This window comes from Hemiscyllium ocellatum, chromosome 18, assembly GCF_020745735.1.
Source record: "Hemiscyllium ocellatum isolate sHemOce1 chromosome 18, sHemOce1.pat.X.cur, whole genome shotgun sequence".
Taxonomy (NCBI): domain Eukaryota; kingdom Metazoa; phylum Chordata; class Chondrichthyes; order Orectolobiformes; family Hemiscylliidae; genus Hemiscyllium; species Hemiscyllium ocellatum.
Window position 1 is genome coordinate 20100058 of NC_083418.1, and position 26720 is coordinate 20126777.

The following is a 26720-nucleotide window of genomic DNA, read 5'->3' on the forward strand; positions in this document are numbered from 1 at the left end:
TCCCGCTCCGCCAAGGACATGCAAGTCCTGAGCCTTCTCTACCGCCAAACTCTAACCATCCAATGCCTGGAGGAAGATGCCTCATCGTCCACCTTTGGACCCTTCAACCACACGGGATCAATGTCGATTTCAACAGTTTCCTCATCTCCCCTCCCCCCACCTTAACCCAGATCAGCCGTCCAACTCGGCACCACCCTAATGAACTGTCCTACCTGTCAATCTTCCTTCCCACCTATCTGATCCACTCCCCTCTCTGACCTATCACCATCACCCCTATCTTCAGCCACCCATCGCATTCCCAGCTACCTTCCCCCCCAGCTCCACCCCCTACCATCTATCTCTCAGCCCCCTTGGGCCACCCCCACATTCCTGATGAAGGGTTTATGCTCGAAATGTCGACTCTCCTGCTCCTCAGATGCTGCCTGACCTGCTGTGCTTTTCCAGCGCCACACTCCCGACTCTGATCTCCAGCATCTGCAGCCCTCACGTTCTCCGATAGGAAAGTCCTGACTGGTCACAGTTCTACATTGTAAAGGAACAGGACGCAGCTCAGAGCACTGAGGGATTATACAGTCACGCACAAAAAGGAGCAAGGAAGAAATCTCTGACAATGATGGTTGTGTGGGGAGGTTGAGTTTCAGAAACCAGTAGAAAAACAACTAAGTTGTCAAACAAGACCAACAGAGAATAACGTGCGCCTCTCCAGATGGGCATAGTCACCACCCTCCTAAACATTGCACTGAACTTTGAAATGTTAGTTTTATAAACTTTGTTTTACGTATTTGTATAATTGTTGAACTGATAATATGTATGTATGTACAACCATTTCATAGAATTCCTACAGAGCGCAAACAGGCCATTTGGTCCAACAAGTCCACACTGACCTTCTGAAGAGAAACAATCCAGACCCATTACCCTACCTGTATTTACCCCTGACTAATGCACCCAGCCTACACACTCCTGGGCACAATGGGCAATTTATCATGGCCAAATCACCTGACCTGCACATCTTTGGACTGTGGGAGGAAACCAGAGCAAACCCACGCAGACACAGGGAGAATGTGCAAACTTCACACAGAGTTCGATTCCGCCCGAGGCTAGAATCGAACCCAGGTCCCTGGCGCTGTGAGGCAGCAGTGCTAACTGCTGAGCCACCACGGCATTTCACCTTTGGAAAAGTGGTGATGTGTACATTTAAGAGACTTCCTCTGGTACCATGTGATCTGAAGGTCCCATACACCATCTTACTTAGCAATCACTTGAAGCATGACATGCTACAGGAAGCATGGTGCTCTCTGTAATCAAATAGCCCAGACACGATGTACCTGAATAACATAACATCTGTTGGATTCTGTAATAAACATCTGTTGGATTCTTCAATACCACACTGTCTCTGGCTAGTTTGCTTTATATTATAAGGGTTAACACAAGCATTTTTGACCCAGATTAAATCCCGTGTGGGAGGCAAATTCACATTGACTCTGAGTGCAATGGAAGCTCGTGGCTTGCATAGATTAGACTATGAAATAAAAGCTTCAGAACCATCTCAGAATAGAATCAGGAGCAGACGTTTTCATGATTGTGCAGCTTTGAAGGCCACCAATGAACTTGTCAATAAAGTATCGCGAGGGAACTAGGGTGAATTTGGAGCCTGTTTTGAGATACAAGATAAGCAGATTTGTCACAAAGGTGATTTACACAGAAATTTCTTGCAGACTTAAGCCCCCATGTTCAGGTCACCCCTGGAAGAGGAAACCAGTCAGCTTTAGTGAAGTATCACACGTTGACATTCCTGCTGGATATTAGAATGAAGCTTATTTCTTAATCAATTCTAACACACTCTTAACATCTCACCTTCTCAAGGGTGGTTAGGGTCACACAACCAATGCTGGATGCTAACATCCCATGAATGAAAAGGGATAAGATAGAAAAGGTTTAGCTTGGGAAGAATGTTTTTAAAATGTTATTAAAAATACTGAAACACTGGCTATTGAGGATCTAGTGGCTGTGTGATTTTGATCTGTCAAACATTTGAAGTGAACTGCTGGAGAGCTGACGTACTGTTGACAGCATACCCATTAAATGTTATGTTGATAACTATCTACTGTGAGATAAAGCATACACTGTGAAAAGTGAGATCAAAGGTTATAGGTTAACCCTTGCGGCCTGAAACAAACAGTGGAGAGAAAGGACTACAACTAAATGGTTGGAGATGTGGGTTGAATTGAATCGCATCTATGAAGAAATTATTAGGTGTCATCTCACAAAGTAATGCAAAAGACAGAGCTTTCTGATCTAATCTGTTTTGAAATTTTGGTTATTCACATTAACTCCAATTTTTCTTGAAAGGGAAGGCAGGGATTTGTTTAATTCAACACAGGAATTCACTTGAACCCCAGCGATATAAAGAGAGTAAAACTGTTGGGTTAGGAAGCGCATGTTTGAAATTTGCAACTCTGAATGAATATGTAAAGATTGGCTCCAGTTCCATCCTTCACAAACTGGCTTTTTTAAGAATGGGATCTCGCGGTGCACAAAACAGCCAATGTGTTGGTCCATGACATAGCTGGCTGAGCTACTTGAACTGTTTTAAGATATTTCTGAAAAAGGGTGCTATCTGAATGCAAGTTATTTCTTAGCACAGCAAATCCCTCTTCTCAATCACCGTCTATACGTAGATTTCCAACAATAATCAGGAGTGGGAATTTTCACTTCTTTATCCATGTTTCGGAGCTCTGAGTTTGTCAATCCTCACTAAGAGCTCTATGGAACGTGCGAACACACTGAATTACCATACATACTTTTAAAAGTCCAACTCATATAAAAGTCGACCTCCTATGTTTGACCAATATATCTCATGTAAAAGTCCTACACAGATAGCAGATTAACAGTGGGCGGCACAGCGGCACAGTGGTTAGCACTGCTGCCTCACAGCGCCTGAGACCCGGGTTCAATTCCCGACTCAGGCGACTGACTGTGTGGAGTTTGCACGTTCTCCCCGTGTCTGCGTGGGTTTCCTCCGGGTGCTCCGGTTTCCTCCCACAGTCCAAAGATGTGCGGGTCAGGTGAATTGGCTATGCTAAATTGCCCGTAGTGTTAGGGGTATGGGTGGGTCAGTGTGGACTTGTTGGGCCGAAGGGCCTATTTCCACACTGTAAGTAATCTAAAACAAAAGTCATTATCCCGTACATAAATGTTATGATGATGAAATAAATTTTTCTTTGTGTGCTATTATGGGTTTTGATGTACAGTTCACACCAATTTGGTGTGAAAGTTTAAGACGCGTCAGGCCAGAGTCAGGTGACAACCTCCCTTTGCATGCAGCTCAGCTGAACTCAGTTCCCCTGTAGCACTTGTGGAATACAATCATATACCTCATTGAAGTTTTGGAAGTCTTTCATCATTTTGTGTAAAAATGCCCTGCAGAAAAATCAAAGAAAAATACAGCAGTGTTTAAACTGAAAGTTGCAGAGAAGATGAGTAATGTGTAGCAGCAAGAGCATTTTGTGTTTCAGAGAAAGACTGGAGAAAGATATTGAACAATCTTCAGGAAATGGAAAATTCGTTGGTCCTGAAGCCATGCGAATCCATGCATGAAATGAATCAAAGCAGCACGGACTTTCAGATTTTAAGGCTGGATGGTGCACAAGGTTTTATTCATTTAAGAGATCAATTGGGTTTCTGCTAATGATACAGTATTTCGGACTGTAGTAAGAATTTCATCCTCTCAAAGGTGGTATTGATGTATTAGTCGACCCCATAAGTTTATCCTTAAAAAATAGTTTAAAGTGTTTGACTTTTACACGGGTATATACGGTATGTTGACTGATTCAGTCAGCCAGGAACTTTGCCCAGTGTCACACACGTCATGCTGTCCCTTGATTTCTCAGAAACCCAACACAGCTTTTATTTGGCACAGCCTTTGCCGACGTTTTCAGTTGCACGTAGTGATGACAAACCATCAGCCACAGCGGCTGTCTTAAGAGGGCACAAAGGTTCTGCCATGTGACAGGGTGAGGGGGGCTCTTCTGTGACAGGAAGGACCGCTGAAATGGTCGACCAATCCTCATGGTCTTTGCCCCACCCCGCTCCCTCCATTGTTCGACATCCTCCTGTCTTCTGAGGGAAAGGAGAAAGAAGCATTGAATATTCGGATCATGAGACCAGGGGTTTGGAACATCACCATTCTGCCTGAGCGTCAGCATCGAAAGTTCCCAGTCTGTCTCCTTCCACAAAACATGTGCTGCGTAACCATGCCAACCATCCCTGACCAATCTCTGTGGATGATTGCCAGTTTAGAGTGAGATAGTTTGGTGCTGTAGACTCGTGCTCTCAATGAGATGAATAGAGAATGATGACTTAGCCAGGATTTCAATGGCCATCCGCTTGGATTTAAAGTAAAAACTTCAGTCCATGAGGGGAACAGAGATAGGAACTCGGAGCAGGCGGAATTTGATTGGCCCATTGAACCTCCTGGGTCATTCAATACGTTCCTGACTTCTCCTCATCTCATCACCACATTCCTGCTTCTTCTCCACAGCCCCTGAAGCCTTGAGATCTGTGAATGTACTCAATCGATTTCTTGAATATGCTCAGAGACCCAGCCTTCCCAACCTTCTCCGGAAGGCGAATCCATCCCTGAGTGGAGGAATATTTCCTCATTTCAGTTTGAAATGGCCTGCTCCATCTCCCGAGACAGTCACGCCTGGTTCTAGACTTCCAAATCAAAGGAAATATCCTGTACCCGTCTATTCAGTGCTGCACTCCCTCAGTGGTAGGTACATTCCTCTCTGAGGTACGGAGATCAAAACTGCATGCAATCCTCCCTCCCAGTGCAATCTCACCAAGGCTCTGTACAATTGTACGAAGACAGTGCTATTTCAAAACTCAAATCCTTTTACAATGAAGGCCAATGTAGCCTCTGCCTTCCTAATTGCCTGCTGCACCAGCCTGTGTATCTTAAACAAGAACTTCCCTTGCACATCCACGTTTCCCAAGATATCACCATTTATACGGAGCCTTTTCCCTGGAGCCTCAGAACCTTATAGAGGTTTATAACATCATGAGGGGCATGGATAAGGTGAATAGACATTATGTTTTCCCCAGCGTCGGTGGAGACCAGAACTAGAGGGGCATAGGTTTAGGGTGAGAGGGGAAACATTTAAAAGGGACCTAAGGGGCAACTTTTTCACGCAGAGGGTGGTACGTGTATGGAATGAGCTGCCAGAGGATGTGGTGGAGGCTGGTACAATTGCAACATTTAAAAGGCATTTGGATGGGTATATGAACAGGAATGGTTTAGAGGGATATGGATGCTGCCTGAACTGCTGTGCTCTTCCAGCACCATTAATCCAGAATCTGGTTTCCAGCATCTGCAGTCATTGTTTTTACCTTAGAGGGATATGGGCCAAGTGCTGGCAAATGGGACTAGATTAGGTTAGGATATCTGGTCAGCATGGACAGGTTGGACCGAAGGGTCTTGTTTGCGTGCTGTATGTCTCTATGACTCTAAATCACTCCCTTCCTTTCTGTTTTTAAACAATGCAGTGCCAGCGCAGGCAACCTACTCAGTTCTCGAGCTGCAGTGCAAATCCGCTGCCTTATTTCACAGGCCCTTTGCCACTACCAAACGCCAGCATTCCTACCTGTTCCAGGCTCGGTTGGAACCCAGCAGTGCTGCCTGCCTGGCTGCCTGGAAGCGGGGTAGGTCACTGAGCACCGGGGAGCTCAGGAAGCGAGGTCTGGGTCTGCGGAACGAGCCCATCCTCCTGTCAGCACCACCATGGGAGAGGGGCCCCAGATCTCCGTCGACCCCCCACTGTCGAGATGGAAAGGCACCTCCAGGTCTTCGGTTTGTTTAAGGTGTTGGCATGAACTGATCTCCTGGCTCCTTCCGCCCAACGGAGGCAAAACGACAATGGGATCTGCAGGGAAATAAAAAAAAGTGGGGAGGGGGGAAGGAAATTATTGTTAATTAAATGCCATGAGGCAACCATTTAAGAAAGAAATTCCAAATGCTCCAACAGGAACTCGCACGGCCTTCAATCAGGGAACAGGCCCGTGCCCAACCCTGGGAATGCACACTCGACGGTGGATGAACCACACCCTCTCTCAGCCACTGGCAGCGTTCGGAATCAACATCGGTTCAGGTCAGAATGCAGAGGTTTTGATCAATTCTCAAGGCTGACACTTGTGTTCAATGGTTGAAGGGGTGCCATGCTGTTGGAGACGCCATCATCAACTGACACTGAATGGAGAGGCCCCATCTGACCCCTCAGGCAGGAGTTAACAATCCCATGTCACTGGTTTGAAGACAACCCCGTAGAGTCCTGATTCATAGATGTTCCTCAAACAGAAATGACAGTCCCTTCACTTCATTTTTCGGGATTCAAATTGCGGGAAGTTGTGAGGTACCAGTTAACTGTTGAAAATGTGTCGCTGGTTAAAGCACAGCAGGTTAGGCAGCATCCAAGGAATAGGAAATTCGACGTTTCGGGCATAAGCCCTTCATCAGGAATGAAGGGCTTATGCCCGAAACGTCAAATTTCCTATTCCTTGGATGTTGCCTAACCTGCTGTGCTTTAACCAGCAACACATTTTCAACTGTGATCTCCAGCATCTGCAGACCTCATTTTTTACCCGAAGGTACCAGTTAACTGCCTTGTTTAATACATCACAAGGAGTGGCTACATTTGACAGAGTATTTAACTGGTCATAAGTCTTCTGTAGCTGTGAAAGATGTGGCATATAGATATGGGTTTGATCAGTGTTATACACAACACAGGGCCCTTCAGAGTTGTGTACAGCTAATGTAAACCTTCCTGTCTTACTGGATCGAAATATTGTTTACAAAAGATGCTTTCAGCTCCAGGCTGGTGATTTCCCGGAGAAAAAAAATGCTTCACCAACACATCCTGACAGAGTAGTCTCACAAAGCTCTTGTCACAAAACCTCCCCAGAGTTTTCAGCCAAGAATACAAGAATTACTCTAAACTACAGCGATCAACAGCTCCCAAGAGTCAATGCTGGGTCCATGATGTTATTTTAATCTCAATAAGGCTGCAAATAACTGAACCTTGTGGAAAGTTTAGGGTGTGAGAGTTCATTTAATGTAGACTGGATTTTGGAGCAAGGGTTCCAATAGTCTCTTAGACTGGGAGGGTTTCCTGGTGTCAGCGTGAATAGGCCAGGAAGCAACATCTCTATCCATCACTCCCTTTAAATTGCGTTGGAATGCCCAGAGACAATAGAAGGTGTTTTTTTTTAAAAACACATGTTCTTTTCCCCAAAAGACAGGAAGTTAGAAAGCATTATTAGGTTATTATTAAGACAAGTGCAGCCAGTGCACTTCAGCATGCACCCTTCTATATAAGGTGTCGCTTCCTGTTTCATGACTTACATCAAGTCTGCACAGTGTTTAGTTCTTTTGTGATCTGAGCTCACTGTAGCACGTAGATAGCAATTTCCCAACACTGTGAGCACAATATTAACACAGATCTTTCTGTCGGGGTTAATTTGTAACCAAGTCCAACATAACACCCTTGTATGGTGCAGCAATGCTCTGAAAGGTTATTTTAAAATTCTGGTGCTGGTGCGGTTTTTCTAACACGATACTGAGCAGCCCTTCTACAAAGGCAACTCATTTACATGAAAATGGGCACCAACAGAGCACACAAAGAGATCCTCTTCTGGCCTCTCAGATGCCACCGGACTGAGTTCACCCAGAAAGCAAAACATGGAAGTGAAAGGGAAAGAGGGAGGACGGGTTCCAGCAGTTGTAAACCAATCAAATTCAGGGACACAGGCTAACCTAACAGGAGGTTTGCACAAACACACAGATACACACATACAGACACACACACACAGAAACACACACACACACACATACACAGACAGATACACACACACAGACAGACACATACACACACACACACACATACATACACACACACACACATACACATACACACAGACACATACACACACACACACACACATACACACAGACACATACACACACACACACACAGACAGACAGACAGATACACACACATACAGACAGACAAGATACACACACACAGATACACACAGAGCAGTAGATGTGATCTATATGGACCTGAGTAAGGCGTTCGACAAGGTTCCCTATGGGAGAATGGTTAGCAAGGTTAGATCTCATGGAATACAGCGAGAACTAGGCATTTGGATACAGAACTAGCTCAAAGGGTGGTGGTGGAGGGTTGTTTTTCAGACTGGAGGCCTGTGACCAGTGGAGTGCCACAAGGATCGATGCTGGGCCCTCTACTTTTTGTCATTTACATAAATGATTTGGGTGTAAACATAAGATGTACAGTTAGTAAGTTTGCAGATGGCACCAAAATTGGAGGTATAGTGGACAGCGAAGAGGGTTACCTCAGATTGCAAAAGGATCTTGACCAGATGGGCCAATGGGCTGAGAAGTAGCAGATGGAGTTTAATTCAGATAAATGCGTGGTGCTGCATTTTGGGAAGGCAAATCTTAGCAGGACTTATACAATGAAGGAGAAAATGAGGACTGCAGATGCTGGAGTCCTGAAGAAGGGCTCATGCCCGAAACATCGATTCTCCTGTTCCTTGGATGCTGCCTGACCTGCTGCGCTTTTCCAGCAACATATTTTTAGGACTTATAATTAATGGTAGGGTCCTGGGGAGTGTTGCTGAACAAAGAGACCTCAGAGTGCAGGTTCATAGCTCTTTGAAAGTGGAGTCACAGGTAGATAGGATAGTGAAGAAGGCGTTTGGTATGCTTTCCTTTATTGGTCAGACTATTGAGTACAGGAGTTGGGAGGTATGTTGCGGCTGTACAGGACATTGGTTTGGCCATTGTTGGAATATTGCGTGCAATTCTGGTCTCCTTCCTATCGGAAAGATGTTGTGAAACTTGAAAGGGTTCAGAAAAGATTTACAAGGATGTTGCCAGGGTTGGAGGATTTGAGCTATAAGGAGGGGCTGAACAGGCTGGGGCTGTTTTCCCTGGAGTGTCGGAGGCTGAGGGGTGACCTTATAGAGGTTTACAAAATCATGAGGGGCATGGATAGGATAAATAGACAATGTCTTTTCCCTGGGGGGGGGGGGAGTCCAGAACTAGAGGGCATAGGTTTAGGGTGAGAGGGGAAAGATATAAAAGAGACCTAAGGGGCAACATTTTCACACAGAGGGTGGTACGTGTATGGAATGAACTGCCAGAGGATGTGGTGGAGGCTGGTACAATTACAACATTTAAGAGGCATTTGAATGGGTATATGAATAGGAAGGGTTTGGGGGGTTATGGGCCGGGTGCTAAAAGGCAGGACTAGATTGGGTTGGGATAGCTGTTCGGCATGGATGGGTTGGACCAAAGGGTCTGTGCCCGTGCTGTACATCTCTATGACTCTATACAGACAGACAGATACACACACACACAGATACACACACATAGACACACACAGATACAGACAGATACACACACACAGACAGATACATACACACACACACACGCATGCAGGCGCATGCATACACGCAGACAGATAGCCAGTTTGCTTTTGCCTACGGGCAAGTTAAATAAAGTTCCTGATATTGACCTGTTCTTATCAGAAAGTGATCCTTCTGCTGTAAGCAATCCTGAACTCACTCAGAGGAAGTAAAGCCCCTTTCAAATCCCACATGCCATTAAATCCAGAATGATTTTCTACTCAGTGAGACTAGACGAGAGAAATCGCCTTCTCCTACTCTGGCCAGGAAGTCAGTCCCATTGAAATCATATCAAATACAAAAAGCAGTACTTTTTTTTAAGAAAGGGTTTTGACTGTTTGGGAAACTGTGTTGTTGGAAAGATAAACAAATGTCAGAGGGTCATTTGCTTAATGCCTGATGGTGTTGAGCTCAAGAGTCAAAGGCTTGAAACCAACATGTACCAGGTTTGCATAGAATTTGATATATTTGCATATATCGCTCAGCTCTCATCACATAAAGAGTTCTGCTCTTTAAGGGTAATCTGTTGTTCTCGGAGTGGTTGCACTGCTCAGTGTGTTGAACAAGGGCTGGCTCAAGTTTGCAATGCACTCTCTGCTTAATATTAACCACTAATTCTCTCATCTTGTTCACCCCTGCTTTTCACATTGCCACCTGCCAGCATAATATCATCATGCAGCACACGGTACCTGCCTATTGTCTGATAACACCCACCAATGGTGCCTCTTCTGCAAACTTCAACCTGCCCTGAATGCCTCGTTCCAGCCCAATGTGTGAGACAGTGGGGCTGCAAGGGGAGACTGTCAGGGTGAGTGGGCTCAGTCTCAAAACAGACACGCTCATTCACACAACGTATGGTCTAAATGCAGCAGGTACTTCTGCCTGGAGAGGAAGAGCCAGGGATTGTTTTCTCCTTAGCTGGTCGCAGGGGTAAAATGCCATATTTTACAGATAGGTGCCCATTGCCGGGACCTATGGGGCTCCATCTCCCGGGTGCCATCTTTAACGAGGCACCCAGAAGCACTGCTCACCTTCTAGCATCACTCCCACTCAGGAGAGAGTGAGGAACTGCAAACGCTGGAGATCAGAGTCGAGAGTGTGGTGCTGGAAAAGCGCATCAGGTCAGGCAGCATCCGGGGAACAGGAGAATTGACGGCTGGGGCAAAAGCCCTTCATTGGTCATTCCTGATGAAGGGCTCATGCCCGAAATGTTGATTCTCCTGCTCCTGGGATGCTGCCTGACCTGCTGTGCTTTCCCAGCACATCTCTCCCACTCAGCCGTGGAGACATCAGAGAGTCAAAGAAAAGTTACAGCTTGGCCGCACCTCCCGAGGGATTCTCCTGAAGACTGTCCCAGAAGGAAGGGAAGTGGTTTTCCCCTCGCCATGGCAACAAGAGACCAACCCGAATTGACAGTGGCAGCTGAAGTCCCGTCGGCACCTCGACAGAATCTAGTGGCAGTGCCACGGGAGGACGAATGATCTGCTGCACTGCCCCAGATCGTCACTAATGCCCCGAGGAGTGTGAATCAGCATTGCAAACGTTGGCACTGCCCAGGACTCCCACACCACAAGACCAAGTGCCAGGCACCTCCATCCAATGTCACATGGGCTGTCATGGATATCACGATGCTGGGTCCTCTATTTTTTGTCATTTACATAAATGATTTGGATGCGAGCATAAGAGGTACAGTTAGTAAGTTTGCAGATGACACCAAAATTGGAGGTGTAGTGGACAGTGAAGGGGGTTACCTCAGATTACAACAGGATCTGGACCAGATGGGCCAATGGACTGAGAAGTGGCAGATGGAGTTTAATTCAGATAAATGTGCAGTGCTGCATTTTGGGAAAGCAAATCTTAGCAGGACTTATATACTTAATGGTAAGGTCCTAGGGAGTGTTGCTGAACAAAGAGACCTTGGAGTGCAGGTTCATAGCTCCTTGAAAGTGGAATCGCAGGTAGATAGGATGGTGAAGAAGGTGTTTGGTATGCTTTCCTCTATTGGTCAGAGTATTGAGTACAGGAGTTGGGAGGTCATGTTGCGGCTGTACAGGACATTGGTTAGGCCACTGTTGGAATATTGCATGCAATTCTGGTCTCCTTCCTATCGGAAAGATGTTGTGAAACTTGAAAGTGTTCAGAAAAGATTTACAAGGATGTTGCCAGGGTTGGAGGATCTGAGCTACAGGGAGAGGCTGAACAGGCCGGGGCTGTTTTCCCTGGAGCGTCGGAGGCTGAGGGGTGACCTTATAGAGGTTTACAAAATCATGAGGGGCATGGATAGGGTAAATAGACAAAGTCTTTTCCGTGGGATCGGGGGAGTCCAGAACTAGAGGGCATAGTGAGAGGGGAAACATTTAAAAGGGACCTAAGGGGCAACTTTTTCACGCAGAGGGTGGTACGTGTATGGAATGAGCTGCCAGAGGATGTGGTGGAGGCTGGTACAATTGCAACATTTAAAAGGCATCTGGGTGTGTATATGTATAGGAAGGGTTTGGAGGGATGTGGACTGGGTGCTGGCAGGTGGGACTAAATTGGGTTGGGATATCTGGTCAGCATGGACGGGTTGGACCGAAGGGTCTGTTTCCATGCTGTACATCTCTATGGCTCGATGACCTCATTGCAGCTACCAATGCAGCACTCCTGAGCAGCCCCAGCGGTCCTGCCTCTCGAACACCTGAAACCATGAGCTTGCTGAGACAGTGGTGCTCACTCATGGCCCAACAGGTTTACCCTCGGTCTGTAAGCCCCTCTGTGGTGAGTATTGCCTCCCGTGTGCTGTGGCTCTGGGCTAGGGGACAAAACAGTGTTCCAGGTGCACTCCCCCTCACTGCATGGAGCTGTTCTTGCCCAGCCGATGCCCCTGTGGGGCTGCCGAAGCAAACCCCACGCTGCAGTCCAGTCTGACAGCTGCAATGTGCACAATAACAAACTTCAGCTTTGCAGATCTGCCTTCCAAGTTCGTGGGAAGGCATTCCCCAAGCCAGGGAAGGTACACTCTCAGAACACGGCCTTTCAACTTACTGAGAAAGCAGAATGTTCTCAGCATTTTGTCAAAAAAAAGCCTCCTTTAAATCCCACTGCCCTCTTGCCTTGATTTCCCCAAAGAAATTCTCCAAAGGCTGAGCAGCCTAAGTCAGAGAAGGTAACGAGAACATCACGTATTTAAATTGTCCGCCCACAGGAAATTCTTAGTTCCAGACAAAAACATTCACTGCAGATGCTGGAATCCAAGGTAGACAAGCTGATGAAGGGCTTTTGCCCGAAACGTCGATTTTCCTGCTCCTTGGATGCTGCCTGAACTGCTGTGCTTTTCCAGCACCACTCTAATCTAGAAGCAGGAGGCTGGGAGAATACAGCAAGCCAGGCAGCATTGTTCCCTTCGACAGTCCTTGGTTTGTGCCACACTACCCACCAACCCCCCTCCCTACCCCCACCCCCCGAACCTCCAGGTACCTTCCTCTGCGACCGGAAAATATGCAAAACCTGCTGGTACACCATCCCACCTCCTCCTCCATCCAGGGCCACAAACAGTCCTTCCAGGTGAGACACAGGTTCACCTGCCTCTCCTCTAAGCTAGTTTACTGCATCAGGTGCTCCTGATGTGGTCTTCTCTGCATCGGCGAGGCCAAACGTAAATTTAGGGAACCGTTTGCCTAGCATCATAGCCGGACCCACAGGGGACAACCGGACTTCCCAGTCACTGCCCATTTCAATTCCCCTTCCCATTCCCGTTCCGACATGACCTTCCTTGGCTTTCTCCATCACCACAACGAACCATGTTGCAAATTGGAGGAACAACTTTATCTTCTGCCTGAGCAGCCTACAGCCTGGAGGACTCAACATTGAGTTCTCCAATTTCAAATAACTTCCCTTCCCCCGACTCCCTTCCCAGCCACTCCCACTCCCTTCCACTCCTCCCTGCTGCCAACTGGATTCTTTCCTCCGATTGACCAACCAGGTCATATTCTCTATCTGCCTTCACCTATTCCCCACTTCAACACTCTGCCCCCACCACCCTTTTTATCTGAAGCTCCCCCTACACCCATTCCCAGTCCTGAAGAAGGGTTACACCCGAAACGTCAGCTTCTCCACCTCCTGATGCTGCCTGGCTTGCTGTGTTCTTCCAGCCTCCTGCCCTGGATGTCCTGGCATGCCACAGGTAGTGTTGAAGGTGACAATGGAAACCAGCAGTTTCCCAAAGCATCTCAGCCCTTGGTCACCTGTCCCCTGGCTTACAAACCCTACCTGCTTTATCAGGTTAAACCATCTCCCTGCACCAGTCCCCAGGGCGTCAATGAGTCGAAACTGAACGAAACTATGAACGAAACTGCACAGTAATGCTATACTTATGGATGATGCTGCGCTTTGCCCCAGGTATTTGACAAGTTCCTAGTGAGATGCATAAATGCATTCCCGAATTGACGGATTTCAGCAATTTTACATGTTCACAGTCACCGTTACTAACGCTGGCATTTTAATTCAAACCTACTTACTCGACTAAGTGAATTTAAACTCTTGGTAGCCCTGCAGTAATTTGAACTCAAGGCTCCATCATTAGGCCAGGTTTGTGAATTTACAGTCATGCACATACACATGCTCTGCTACGGTAACACAGTTTGCGAGTGAGGCATGGGTAACCAGCATGAGAGGGGCTGTGATGAGTGAGAGAGACCGTGATTGTGAGCACAAGACCTAGACAGTGACTGTGGAAATTCACTGAGAGAAACAGTGACAGTGAGTGACGCTGAGTGAGTGATATCATGATAGAGTGAGTGGGATATAGTGAGAGAAAGAGACAGACAGTGAAAGTATGAATCAGTGCGACAGTGACATGAATGAGACTGGTTTATCTTTCACTCAAAAAGATGTGGGGAAAATGAACTTAAATTACTGGGAAAGTCAGTTCACGAAAACGACCAGAATTTAAGATATCAAGGTAATCAAAATCTTCCTTCTGCTGGATGTATGTGCCATTGTGTATCCACACTCTGGATCCATCACTAATTGCTCCTGAGAAAGCGGTGCTCAGCCGACTGGAGTCTAAGGACACCCCAATTGGGGAAGGAGTTCCCAACTTTTGACCCAGCGACAGTGAAGGAACTGTGTTATGTTTCCAAGTCAAGATGGTGAGAGGCTTGGAGAGGAACTTGCAGGGGCTGGTGTTCCCATGTACCTGCTGCCCTTGTCCTTCCAGATGGAACTGGTCGTGGGTTTGGAAAGTGCTGTCGAAAGAAACTCAGTGAGTGGCTGCAGTGCATCTTACAAACGGTACCCACTGGAGATGCTGCTACTGTGTAATGGTGGCAAAGGGATTCAGTATACTGGTCTGTCTGATGATGTTGAGCTTTAGTGTTATTGGAGCTGCCCTCATGTAGGGAGGTGGACAGTATTCCATCACACTCTTCATTGACCGGCGTTGGGGAATCAAGAGTTATCGATGGCATGGAATGTCTGTAATATCAAGGAGTAACGATTAGATTCGTGTGTGTGTGTGTGTGTGTGTGTGTGTGTGTGTGTGTGTATGTGTGTGTGTGTGTGTGTGTATGTGCCTCTGTGTGCGTGTGTGTGTGTCTGTCTGTGTGTCTGTATGTATATGTATGTGTCTGTCTATGTGTGTGTGTGTGTGTTTGTGTGTGTATCTGTGTGTCTGTATGTATATGTATGTGTCTGTCTATGTGTGTGTGTGTGTGTGTGTGTTTGTGTGTGTATCTGTGTGTGTGTGTGCACCTGTGTGTATGTATGTGTCTGTGCATCTGTATGTGTGTGTGTGTCTGTCTTTGAACAGATGTGTGTGTGTTTGTGTATGTGTATGAGTGTAAATTGGTGCATATTGTCTGTGGTGTTTCAGGAGTGTCTATATATGTGTAAGGGATATGAAACTACAAGAATATTCAAACTCTCACCCTTTTCGCTGCTGGAGAGGTTTTATTGAATACTTTTAGTACTCAGCTGATGAAACAACTTTCAATGGTTTCACAATAAGGGAACTAATTTCCTGTAAACGCTTCAGTGCCAATATTTCCTCAAAGTTGTTAGAGAAATGTGCAGAAGCTCAGAAATTAATCACATTCTGATATCACCTAACACCTCCTCTCTATGGTGCTGGGATATGCTACTGGACTTGAGGTCTGGCCCTAATGATCAGGAGAAATGGGTCCAAACTCCACTCTATAAACTGGGGAAAATTTAAAATCAGTCCCTTCAATTCTGAATGAAAGGCAAACTGCTACACTCCAGCCCAACTTTCATTAGTGTGGCTGACTATGAACTGTCCTCTGATGTATCAGAGTGACTTAAAACGTGTAGGCAGGATAAAACCACACTGACTGCCTGGACCTCAAATTCAGGGCCCTTCAGCCTGAACCTCCTGAAGGGTGTTCACTCCGCCCATCCTCCTTATTCTTTTCTTCGCTTTCTTTTTCAACCCTCTTAGTGTTATTTAATTCTTCTCTCCTGCTCTCTAGCAGTGACTCAAGGCCTGGCCTATTGTAGCGGCCTCCTGGTGAGGCGTCCCCTCGGCCTGGTGTGCAGATCTGAAGTGATCCAGCCTCATGATCCTCAAGGTGAGGCCTGGCTCGGTCTGGAGCCAGGGCCCGCTGCAGACTGAAAGCAAGGTGCCAGCATGCTCGGAGTTAGGATTAGAATCTGTACAGTGAGGAAACAGGCCCTTAGGCCCAACATGTCCACACCGACCCTCCGAAGAATAACTCTCTGACTCTCTGCCTGACTAATGTACCTAACCTACACATCCCTGAACACTATGGGCAATTTAGCATGGCCAATTCACCTCACCTGCACATCATTGGATTGTGGGAGGAAACCAGAGCACCCAGAGGAAACCCATGGGGAGAATGTGCAAACTCCACACAGACGGTCACCTGAGGCTGGAATCGAACCTGGGACCCTGTTGCTCTGAGGCAGCCGTGCTAACCACTGAGCCACCGTGCCGCCATAGTTCTGAACTATTATTTCTGCATTGTTAGACATTTTAGTTCTCTATTTTCTAAGATCTTGTCAGTGAAGAAGCTGTACCTGTTAACCTTTGTACCTGAGTTGGTACTGTTAATGGCGATGTATAAACTTTTCACTGTACACGTTGGGTATACGTGGCAATAAAGGCTAATTCAGTCATTCGGTTTCTAGAGCTGTTCCCCAGACTAATCATGCAACACTTTTGAAAAAGAGGTGACAATAAAAATCAGGAGAAATTGTTCCCACTCAAGAAAACATCTGAATCAAAAAACGGTGCACACATTTAAAAGGAATGAATTAAAGAAGCAAAATAGAAAATCTTTTCCTGACAGTGAGTGGTTGGGTTATGGAAAGCATTGCCTGGGAATGTGGTGGGACAGGGGTTCAATCCAAGCGTGCAAAAGGGAATCGATGGCTATCTGAAAACAAACAGAAAAGATGCTGTGGTTCTGTTCACCGAGCTGGGAGTTTTTGTTGCAAATGTTTCGTCCCCTGTCTAGGTGACATCCTCAGTGCTTGGGAGCCTCCTGTGAAGCGCTTCTGTGCTGATTCCTCCGGCATTTATCGTGGTTTGAATCTGCCGCTTCCGGTTGTCAGTTGCTGTCCGCTGCAGTGGCCGGTATATAGGGTCTAGGTCGATGTGTTTGTTGATAGAATTTGTGGATGAGTGCCATATATACCGGCCACTGCAGCGGACAGCAACTGACAACCGGAAGCGGCAGAGACAAACCACTATAAATGCCGGAGGAATCAGCACAGAAGCGCTTCACAGGAGGCTCCCAAGCACTGAGGATGTCACCTAGACAGGGGACGAAACGTCTGCAACACAAATTTCCAGCTCGGCGAACAGAACCACAACAACGAGCACCCGAGCTACAAATCTTCTCACAAACTTTAAACAGAAAAAATACACAGGATTATGGGGAGCAGGCGGGGGAATGGTGCTGAGCTGGGTGGATAAACAAGCACAAAGACAATGAGCTGAGTGTACTGTGACAATCCAACCACTGTGTGAAGTGTCACAGAATGGTACATTACCATCTCCTGGCTGTCATATGTTACAGTACTAAGTGCTAAATTTTCTTGTGTTAATGCTAAGTAACACAGATTGAGAAGTGTGGATTCAGTTCACTTGAAAAGCTCAAACAGGTTTATTAATAGGTCAGTTGTCTGTAACTGCAAGTTGCAATCTCTCTATGCAAACTCTTGCTAGCCTTGGCCTCTCACTGGACTGCACAGGATAGGTGGGTCATGTGGTTTACATTCTCATCCGTAGCTCATTAGCACATTTAGCTCTTCAAGTAACACAGTTCTCAAAGTAATAAAACTGCACCCACCACTGGTGGGCTATGGTTAGGGTAGACTCACTATAACATCCTCATCAAACACTGTGAGGATAGGTACAATAACCGTTCGATATGGAGTTACACTTGCTCTATTGTGTCCCCATCAAACACTCCTGGGACAGGGACAGCACGGCGTTAGATACGGAGTTAAGCTTGCTCTATTATGTCCCCGTCAAACACTCCCAGAACAGGTACAGCATGGCGTTAGATACAAAGAAAAGCACCCTGTACTCTTTTGAACTGAACTTAAAGCTCCCTTCACACTGTCCCCATTAAATACTGCCAGGACAAATAGAATAATGCTCCTTCTACACCATCCCCATCAACACCACCATGAAAGGTACAGCACGGGGTTAGATAGAGATTAATGTTCACTCGACACTGTCTCAAAATTCCCAGGAGAAGTACAGCACAGGGTTAGGCGCTGAGTAAAGCATCCCTCTATTCCTTTTTGAAAAGCCCCTGATGGGGAACTGCAACAAAGTTAAAAATTAACATTCATGGAAACTTATATAAAGAAAACGTATGCTTACAAAATTAAAACAATGCTAGCTGAGATGCTGATGAAAACACAGCCCAGCCCCTGTGATACCCAGCAGTCTCTGAAGGCCTCTCGTGTGTGATTTAAGTTTGATCCACCATGTAATATCATGTTCCAGTTGAGACCTTTAGCTCCACTTCCCGGTCTGCCAAACCCACCCTCCACGCAACTCACAACCAAAACCTGTCCAGAGAGAGAGATTTTAAAAAGGAGCATTATCGAGGCCGGGTGGGGGGGGACACAGTGAGGCAGAGAAATCCAGACCTTAGGACATTTTCAGAACAGGTTTCAAGAGCTGTTCCCCAGGCTAATCACGCCCTTGAAAGAGAGGTCACAATAAAAATCAGGGTCCAGGGCTACGTGCTGAGGGACATACTAATGCACGGGGCAGCTGCCACCAAGGGGCAGTGGGGAAAGATTACTGTCTGGGGTCTTTCTGACAAAATTAAATGGGGGCCCTTCCAGTTATAGGGCTTCAAGTGAAAACAAACACAGTCTTGGACAAGTAAGAAATGCCTTTGGTTTGCTTGTTGGATAGGGTCAAACTCCAATGTCCTGCCATATGCTACAGAACCATACTGCTTTAGCGGCTATGTTTGGAAATGAAGATATTTTTATGACTAAAGTATATTTTTGAATTTAAGAAAAAGGACTGCTTTTTTAGCACAGTCCCTAAGGTAGGGGTGTGAGATGTGAGAGAACAATGCCAAATGCTCCATCAGGACACGCAGAGTCTACATTTTGGGTGGTCATACCTAGAAAAAGACGTGTGGGGTCAGCGTTGGCGGTTACCGGTGGAGCCGTGCGCGATTTTACTTTTGCCAATTCTTTACAATGAAGCCTGCTGGCACCCAAAAGGGAATTGGTTTAAACATGACAGTACGTGGTGTTGGGACAGATCCTCTGGCCCCGTGTTAGTTTGGAGGAGAGAGACACCGGGTCTGATTAAAAGTATAAACAGGTTTAATGAGAGAGAATCGTACACAGTATAGTGAGGTGTCTAGCTCACTGGAGAAGGTGCGTTCTGACTATTTTCTAATTTGTCTATCCTTTTGTTCTCTCACATTCCAGAGTTACATCCTTATTTGGTAAAATGCAGAATTTTGGTATGTCATTGGTTCTCACCTGATAACGTTCTATTACCTCAGTTTGAGCTACATGCATCTAGACACGGCTCCAATGTCCTGTTATCTCTCACCCTCTCTGGGGCCTCTTCAGGCTATGCCATCAGCTTTTCAGTCTGTTCTTAGTGTAACATAATGGCTTACTGTTGTCTAGTGAAGCTAACAAGTTCCAGACTTGCTAATACTACCTTACGTGAGCACTACCTAACAATAAAGTTTCTTACACTACCTAACCTTAATAATGGATCCCAACAGTGGGTACCCTGGTGGAAGTTGAAGAGTCAGCTGCTATTGACCGAGTTGGGGACATCAGGACAGGAATCGGCCTGTCTGTGTCTCAGTCTGTCCTACCACTTTTACTAGTTGCTCTTCACCCTTCATCAACCTCAGCAACGGCCAAACTCAGTCTCGCTCATCCTGAGCTTCAGCTGTTTGGATCAGTTATAGCAAAGTTTTCAATCCTACCACCTTGTTTTCATTATTTGATTTACCTCCTAACTTAACAGGGGGGGCGGTAGTGAGTCAGAATCGGAGGCAGGGACCAATCGTTCTCCCCTCCCTCATCTGCAAGGTTGCAAATTCTGTTTAAAGCCATGGATAACGCCCTCTTCTCTCATTCACTGTTCCACGCTAAATGTAGACACAATCATGTGACCTATAAACCAGGCCATTTTTAATTTATTGAGTGCCACTTGCTATTAACTCATTATAAATTGAATAGAGCAACTCCAGTGCTCAAATTATTCCCGAATCCTCATGGTGCACACAGTCAGTGCCTCACCCCCATGACCAGTCCACATAAGTTTACCAATTTTGAAGGCTATTTAATCGCACAATCATTTCTTGGTTCCAATCAGTATCTGCATAGGGACTATTTTTCTGCTCTAAGCGGAGAAGGGACACGGAAGGCTGAGAGCAGGGAGTAAATAGGAGGAGAACATCCTGCTGTTTTTTCTACTCTTCCCCCATCCCAATGTGCTTCCAACTCTGGATAATTTAGCACCAAATAGAAGCAACCCTCGAATTGCACTATCACGTTGGTTTTAGTGCTGAAGCCATCAGGAAAATGAATCTAGTGCTTCTATCATGTACACCAAAGACCTTGCCCCCACCCCCAAAGAGAGCACTCATCTTAGCCAATGCCCACCCTTCCATCTCCCGCAGCACTTTGAGATTACAGGAAGAAGCTGCAAATGTTGACACCGCAAATAGAAACATAATATTCTGGTAACTTGCAACAGCTTCATCAACATCTGAAAAAGGGAAATACAGAGAGAGATACGAAAGGGCATTCACAGAACAGATGCTGATGTTATCAGCCCCACAAGCCCAGCTCCAGAAGTGAATCAGCTATATCGCGTGTGTTCATAATCGGTGTTGTAATCTGATTAAAATCAGTTAACGCGGAACTGTTTGTAGCGCTACTGTGAGGGCTGTGAACAGCGACTCACATGACAACTTCAAATTGAAAATGCCCACACACTGATGAAAGAACACTGACCCGAAATGTTATCTGCTCCTCCACACAACCTGCTGAGTGGTTACCGTTTCCACCTCGGATTGCCAGAGTTGCTGGGATTTTAGCCATTCCGATTGTATGTATTGGGCACCTTTCCAAACGTTACCTATGGATCAATAGCTACTATTGCACAGACACATGTAGGATCAAGTAGGGAGGGTGATGGCCTAATGGTATTATCATTGGATTTAATCCAATGGCTTGGGATCATGGCAGATGGTGGAATTTGAATTCAATAAACATCTGGAATTGAGAGATTGATAAATCAATGCATGCCCTTCAACTGTGATTTTACAAGTGACCCTCAATATAATAGACTCTTCTGGGCAATCAGGGTTTAAACAATAATGCCCTCATCCTCTGAATAAAGTGCTCTGGTGGAAGTGGTATGATTAGTGCTTGGGGTCACAAACATATTGAGAGGAAACAGGGCCATTTGGCCCCTTTAGCCTGCTTTCCCATGGCTAACCTGACTGGGGCATCAAAGTCACATTCCCAGCTACTCTCCATACCCCTTTCCTCCCTAAGGACATATCTAAGAGTTAATCTACCCCTACCTTGAATATACTGGTCATTCTACTGTAACACACATTTCGTTAACACAAATCTGCTGTTCCTACAGCGCGATCTTTTAAAACATGCGTTGACTGTAACACAATTGCATCCCCAACACTGTTCCGAAAGCAGGATGTTTCTATAACGCGGGGTTGCACAAGTAACACCCATCGTGTTACAGAAGAACCGACTGTAGCCAATGACCTCAAATCCGCCACTTTTCACAAACTGCTAATTGTCAAAGAGAAAACAAATCCCCCCTTCTCCACCCTAAATGGGAGACCGTTGTATTGAAAGTGTAGTCTAGTCTCTGTCACAGGGGGACAGTATCCACCTTATCAAAGGGTGTTCAGTGATCTAAACAACAGACCTTAAAAAGACTGCAGCACCCAGCTTAGAAAATGTTTACTGACTTACCAATGATCTTTGTAGGGAACATGAATGTCCCGTACAAATCAGCGGCCTGCCCTCTCTGTAACACCTCTCCACGCTTGTCTGCCCCGATTCCTTTCAGTTGCCTGTTTTCGTTGTCATTGTTGCTGGAGATTTTAAGGCACTGCAGACTGAAAAAGGTCTCCCAACTGCATGAGCTGTTCGATGCCAGTGTGTTAACAAGGTCCCCAACTGGAAAATGGGAGTGTTTTACATAGTCCCCCCCCCCTCAGGTCAGTGTAACCACACTGAGGAGTGTTCCTAGGTACTGGCACCCAGAAAGAATGTCCCTTCACAATGTGACCCCCTCCCCCCGCTTAGAGCCACTCATGTTAAAAATCAGAAGGAAGTCCATATCTATACGTAACACAGTCTTCAGGTATATCACATACAAATACAAAAACTATACAGAAAAACAGGAAACAGATATGGGATCGCTGGCCACAGCTAATCGATTCAAACCAACAAGCCAATATCCCCAGGGTTGAAAATTCGTCAGAGCCGTCTCAGGCTGGCCTTTTCCTCACCACCAGGTACCAGATGACTAACTTCCTTCCGGATGCTTCCCGCGGTACTTCAGATTTCCAGCATTTGCATTTCCCTGGCTTTTCAATGGTTTCATCAATCACATGCTCATCATGTTCATGAAAGAGCAATTAGAAAGCAAACAATGGCTGCCTATTGATGATAGTCTTATGATTTTTACATCAGCTCTTTCTCTCTTGATGACAGTAAGACTTGGTGTTTTTTTTTTGAAAAGAAAAAAGACCCATTCTCCTTGGCAACTTGCCCAGTGCCATGCGCCAACTCAGTGAACAATTTATTTTCACCCAAAGCTTTGAGAGCTCTCTTATTATTCACCAACTCATACACAAATGCGGGCCAAAGACCAATCTCCATGGAGGATCTTGCAGCATGGAAGGCCACTCTGCCCAACTGCCTTTGCTATCCCTTTGAGAAGAGTTATCAAATCAGTTGCACTTGCCTGCTCGCTCCTAATAGCCCTATGAATTTTCCTTTCCCAGTTTCACGTTAGTGATCATCACTGACTGAGTATATTGCGGAAGATTCAGGAGAGTGATCACCTCAGGAGTGGAGGGGGGAAGCAAATGAATGGAGATGGTCATAACTCCCCACTCCCAATCATTTTGAACATGGACAGTATGACTTTGACCGTACAATATAGTGAAGATTATTGGGAAGCTTTTAAAAACCAGCTCAGAACAAATAAAAATAAAGTTATATTGGAGCAGAGGAAGAATTATGAGGGTAAGCTAACTAGTAATATCAAAAGAAGACTGCAAGAGTTTTTTGTTAAGATATCTTAAAAAGTCAGGAGAGAGGCAAGAGTGGAGATTGGACCATTTGAAAATGAGGCTGGACAATCACGATGGCTCAGTGATTAGCACTGCTATCTCACAGTGCCAAGGACCTGGGTTCAATTCTAGACTCAGGTTGACTGTCTGTGTGGAGTTTGCATGTTCTCCCCGTGTCTGCGTGGGTTTCCTCCCACAATCCAAAGATGTGCAGGTTAGGTGAATTGGCCATGCTACATTGCCCCATGGTGTTCAGGGATGTGAAGGTTAGGTGCATTAGGTAAGGGGTTAATATAGAGCAATAGGGTAGGGAATGGGTCTGGATGGGTTACTCTTCAGAGGGCCGGTATGGACTTGTTGGGCCAAATGGCCTGCTTCCACACTATAGGGATTCTATGAAACAATAAAGGAGTAGTAATGAGGAACAAAGAAATTGCAGAGGAACTGAATTGGTACTTTGCCTCAGTTTTCACAGTGGAAGACACCAGCAGCATAGCAGAACATCAAGAGAGTCAGAGAGCAGAGGTGAGTGTCGTGGCCATCACTACGGAGAGGGTGCTGGGGGAAGTTTGAAAGGTCTAAAAGAAGGATAAATCACCTGGCCCAGACGGAATCCACCCCAGATTCTGAAGGGGATAGCAGAGGAGATTGCAGAGGTGTTGATGGTGATCTTTCAGGAATAGCAGGGGAGTCAGGGAGGAACCCGGAGGACTGGAAAATGGATGATGTGAAACCTCCAATTAAGAAGGAAGGAGGCAGCATACAGAAAATTATAGGCCGGTTAGCCTGACCCCGGTCATTGGTAAGATTTGAGAGTCCATTATTAAGGATGAGATTGTGGAGTACTAGGACGTGCATAGGGCTGAGTCAGCACAGGCTCGTGAGCCAGTGGACGTAATCTATTTGAGTTTCTAGAAGGTTTTTGACAAGGTTCTGCATAGCAGGCTGCCAAATAAAATAAGGGCCCATGGTGTTACGGGGCAAGGCGCTGACCTGGATAGTGGATTAGCTGACAGACAGAAGGCAGAGGGCAGGGATAAAGGGGTCTTTTGCAGAATGGCAGCCAGTCACCAGTGAAGTTCCACAGGGGTCAGTGCTGGGACCTCAACTTTCACGCTGTACATTAATAGTCTGAATGACGGAACTGAAGGCATTGTTGTTAGGTGACACTAAAGATTGGGACAGTGAGTGTTGAGGAAGTAGCAGGTTGCAGAGGAGCTTGGACAGGCAAGGAGACTGGGCAAAGGAGACTGGGCAAAGGAGACTGGGCAAAGGAGACTGGGCAAAGGCAAGGAGACTGGGCAAAGGCAAAGAGACTGGGCAAAGGAGACTGGGCAAAGGCAAAGAGACTGGGCAAAGGAGACTGGGCAAAGAGACTGGGCAAAGGAGACTGGGCAAAGGCAAAGAGACTGGGCAAAGGAGTGGTAGATACACTTTTATAGCATCTTTAACATCATGAAATATCCCAAGTTGGGGAGGCCCGGTGGCTCAGCGGTTAGCACTGCTGCCTCACAGCGCCAGGGACCCGGGTTCGATTCCAGCCTCAGGCAACTGTCTGTGGCGTTTGCACATTCTCCCCGTGTCTGCGTGGGTTTCCTCCGGGTGCTCCGGTTTCCTCCCACAGTCCAAAGATAGTGCAGGTCAGGTGGACCGGTCATGCTAAACTGCCCGTAGTGTTCAGGGATGTGCAGGCTAGGTGAGTTAGCCAGGGGGGAAATGCATGATTCAGGAGAAAGAGTGTGGAGGTGGGTCAGGGTGGGATACTCTTTGGACGGTCAGTGTGGACTTGATGGGACGAACGGCCTCTTTCTGCGCCACAGGCATTCTAAGTTACTTCACAAGAGTGTTGTAAAACGAAGCATAAGACTGAGCCATATAAAGGAGATATGAAGGCAGCCAATATCGTGAGCAAAGAAGGAGGTCTTAAAAAGGTCAAAATGCTAAGAGGTGTACGTGGGAAATCTTAGACAAATTGAAGGTGCAAGCACCAATGGTGAAGCAATTATAACTGGAATGCACAATGAGCCATAATTAGAGAAATCTTGGACGGTTGTGGAACTGATGACAGAGACAGGAGAGGCCATGGAGAGAACTGGAAATAAGGGTGCGAATTTTAAAGTCATTATATTGCTTAACAGGCAGCCGAACAGGCAGCTAAACTGAGAGGTTAATGGGGACTCGCTGCAGATTAAGACATGGGCTTGCTTGATCTTTGGAAGACATGTGGGAGGAATGACCTGGAATAGCCCAGGTTGGAGCTAGTGAAAGCATAGATGAGTGTTTGAACACTTGAGACGGTGGGAGGGGGAAGGATGGGCAATTCCATAGAGGTAGAAATAGGCAGTCTGAGAGGAACTGAACAGGATTGAGTGTGGACAGGTCAGGCTATCTTGGTAGGAATTCTGTAATCCGTAGCCAGTACCCAGTAAGTACTCAACAAAACGGACAGCGAGAAAGATTAGGAAGTTACTCATCACTCATTTCCCCTGAGCTCCTATTAGTGTGGAAACCAAACAAATTGCAAATGTTGGCACTACGGAGGCTATAAATAGAAAGAGTGAGTCATGCTGAGCGTGGCACCCTCACCGTCCTGCGTTCTCGGGCCCACGCACAATGGGCTTTATCTTCCAGCCTGGCCTCAAAGTAGTGACTGCAAGTGCCACATTACGGCGTACGAGAATAGGACCTGATAGTTGCAGTCGTGTAGGAGTTCTGCTCCCTACCACCTCAAGATGCCCTTTTAAAAAAGAAACTGGATGAATGAAAAATGCATTTCATTTAAAAGAACAAATAATGACTGGGACTGCCCCTCTCAGCTCACTGCGTTTATCTGGTGGGCGGCTGAGTCAAAATGGACCAGAAAAGTCCTCGGTTTGGCTTTCAGTGTGGGTTGAGAAAGCTTTTCTCACAGTCTGGCTGGGCGTAGAGATGTTACGCTTGATCTTGGGGATAGAGAGGGAGGATAAGGTCAGCTTTGATTGATGCTCCCAGACACGTTTTGTAGCTGGGTCTGAAAAGCCATGCCCTCCAGAACAGGTACAACTCAGCTGCGATGATTACTGCAGTCGAACAGCCTAGAAACGCAGAGAGGGCAACTCTGGTCACCATCAACCCTCCCTTTCCTGCCAGTGAACTGGTGAGATTTGGTGCAATGCCGTTGCCACACACCAATATTTCCCGAAGCTTTCCGGGTTCCATTTTGAATTGTCAACAGTTCTGAGAGAACAGTGAAAGCTGGGCCAGTCAGAGAGCTCGGAAGAATGGCTGAGGATTCAACCACTGCTGCGCCCAGAGGTTATGACCCCAAAATGTCAACCCACGACCCCGACCCCCATTTTGGAAAGCCATTTTGTTTTTAAACTTTAGCCCATTTGACTCTCAGTGGAGATTCGCAATATTGCGCAGCGTACAAAAACCAGCCTTTTC

General features: G+C 46.3%; 1 protein-coding gene across 3 annotated transcripts in view; it reads right to left on the reverse strand.

Moving 5' to 3' along the window:
- Positions 1 to 26720, reverse strand: part of LOC132824148 (proline-rich protein 5-like) — a 142264-nt gene that overhangs the window by 95980 nt on the left and 19564 nt on the right. For all 3 annotated transcript variants that reach the window (XM_060838412.1, XM_060838410.1, XM_060838411.1), the window contains exon 2: positions 5646 to 5924. In XM_060838412.1, coding sequence (XP_060694395.1) covers positions 5646 to 5764 — 119 coding nt within the window. In that variant the 5' untranslated portion in view covers positions 5765 to 5924. The remainder of the gene's footprint in view (positions 1 to 5645; positions 5925 to 26720) is intronic.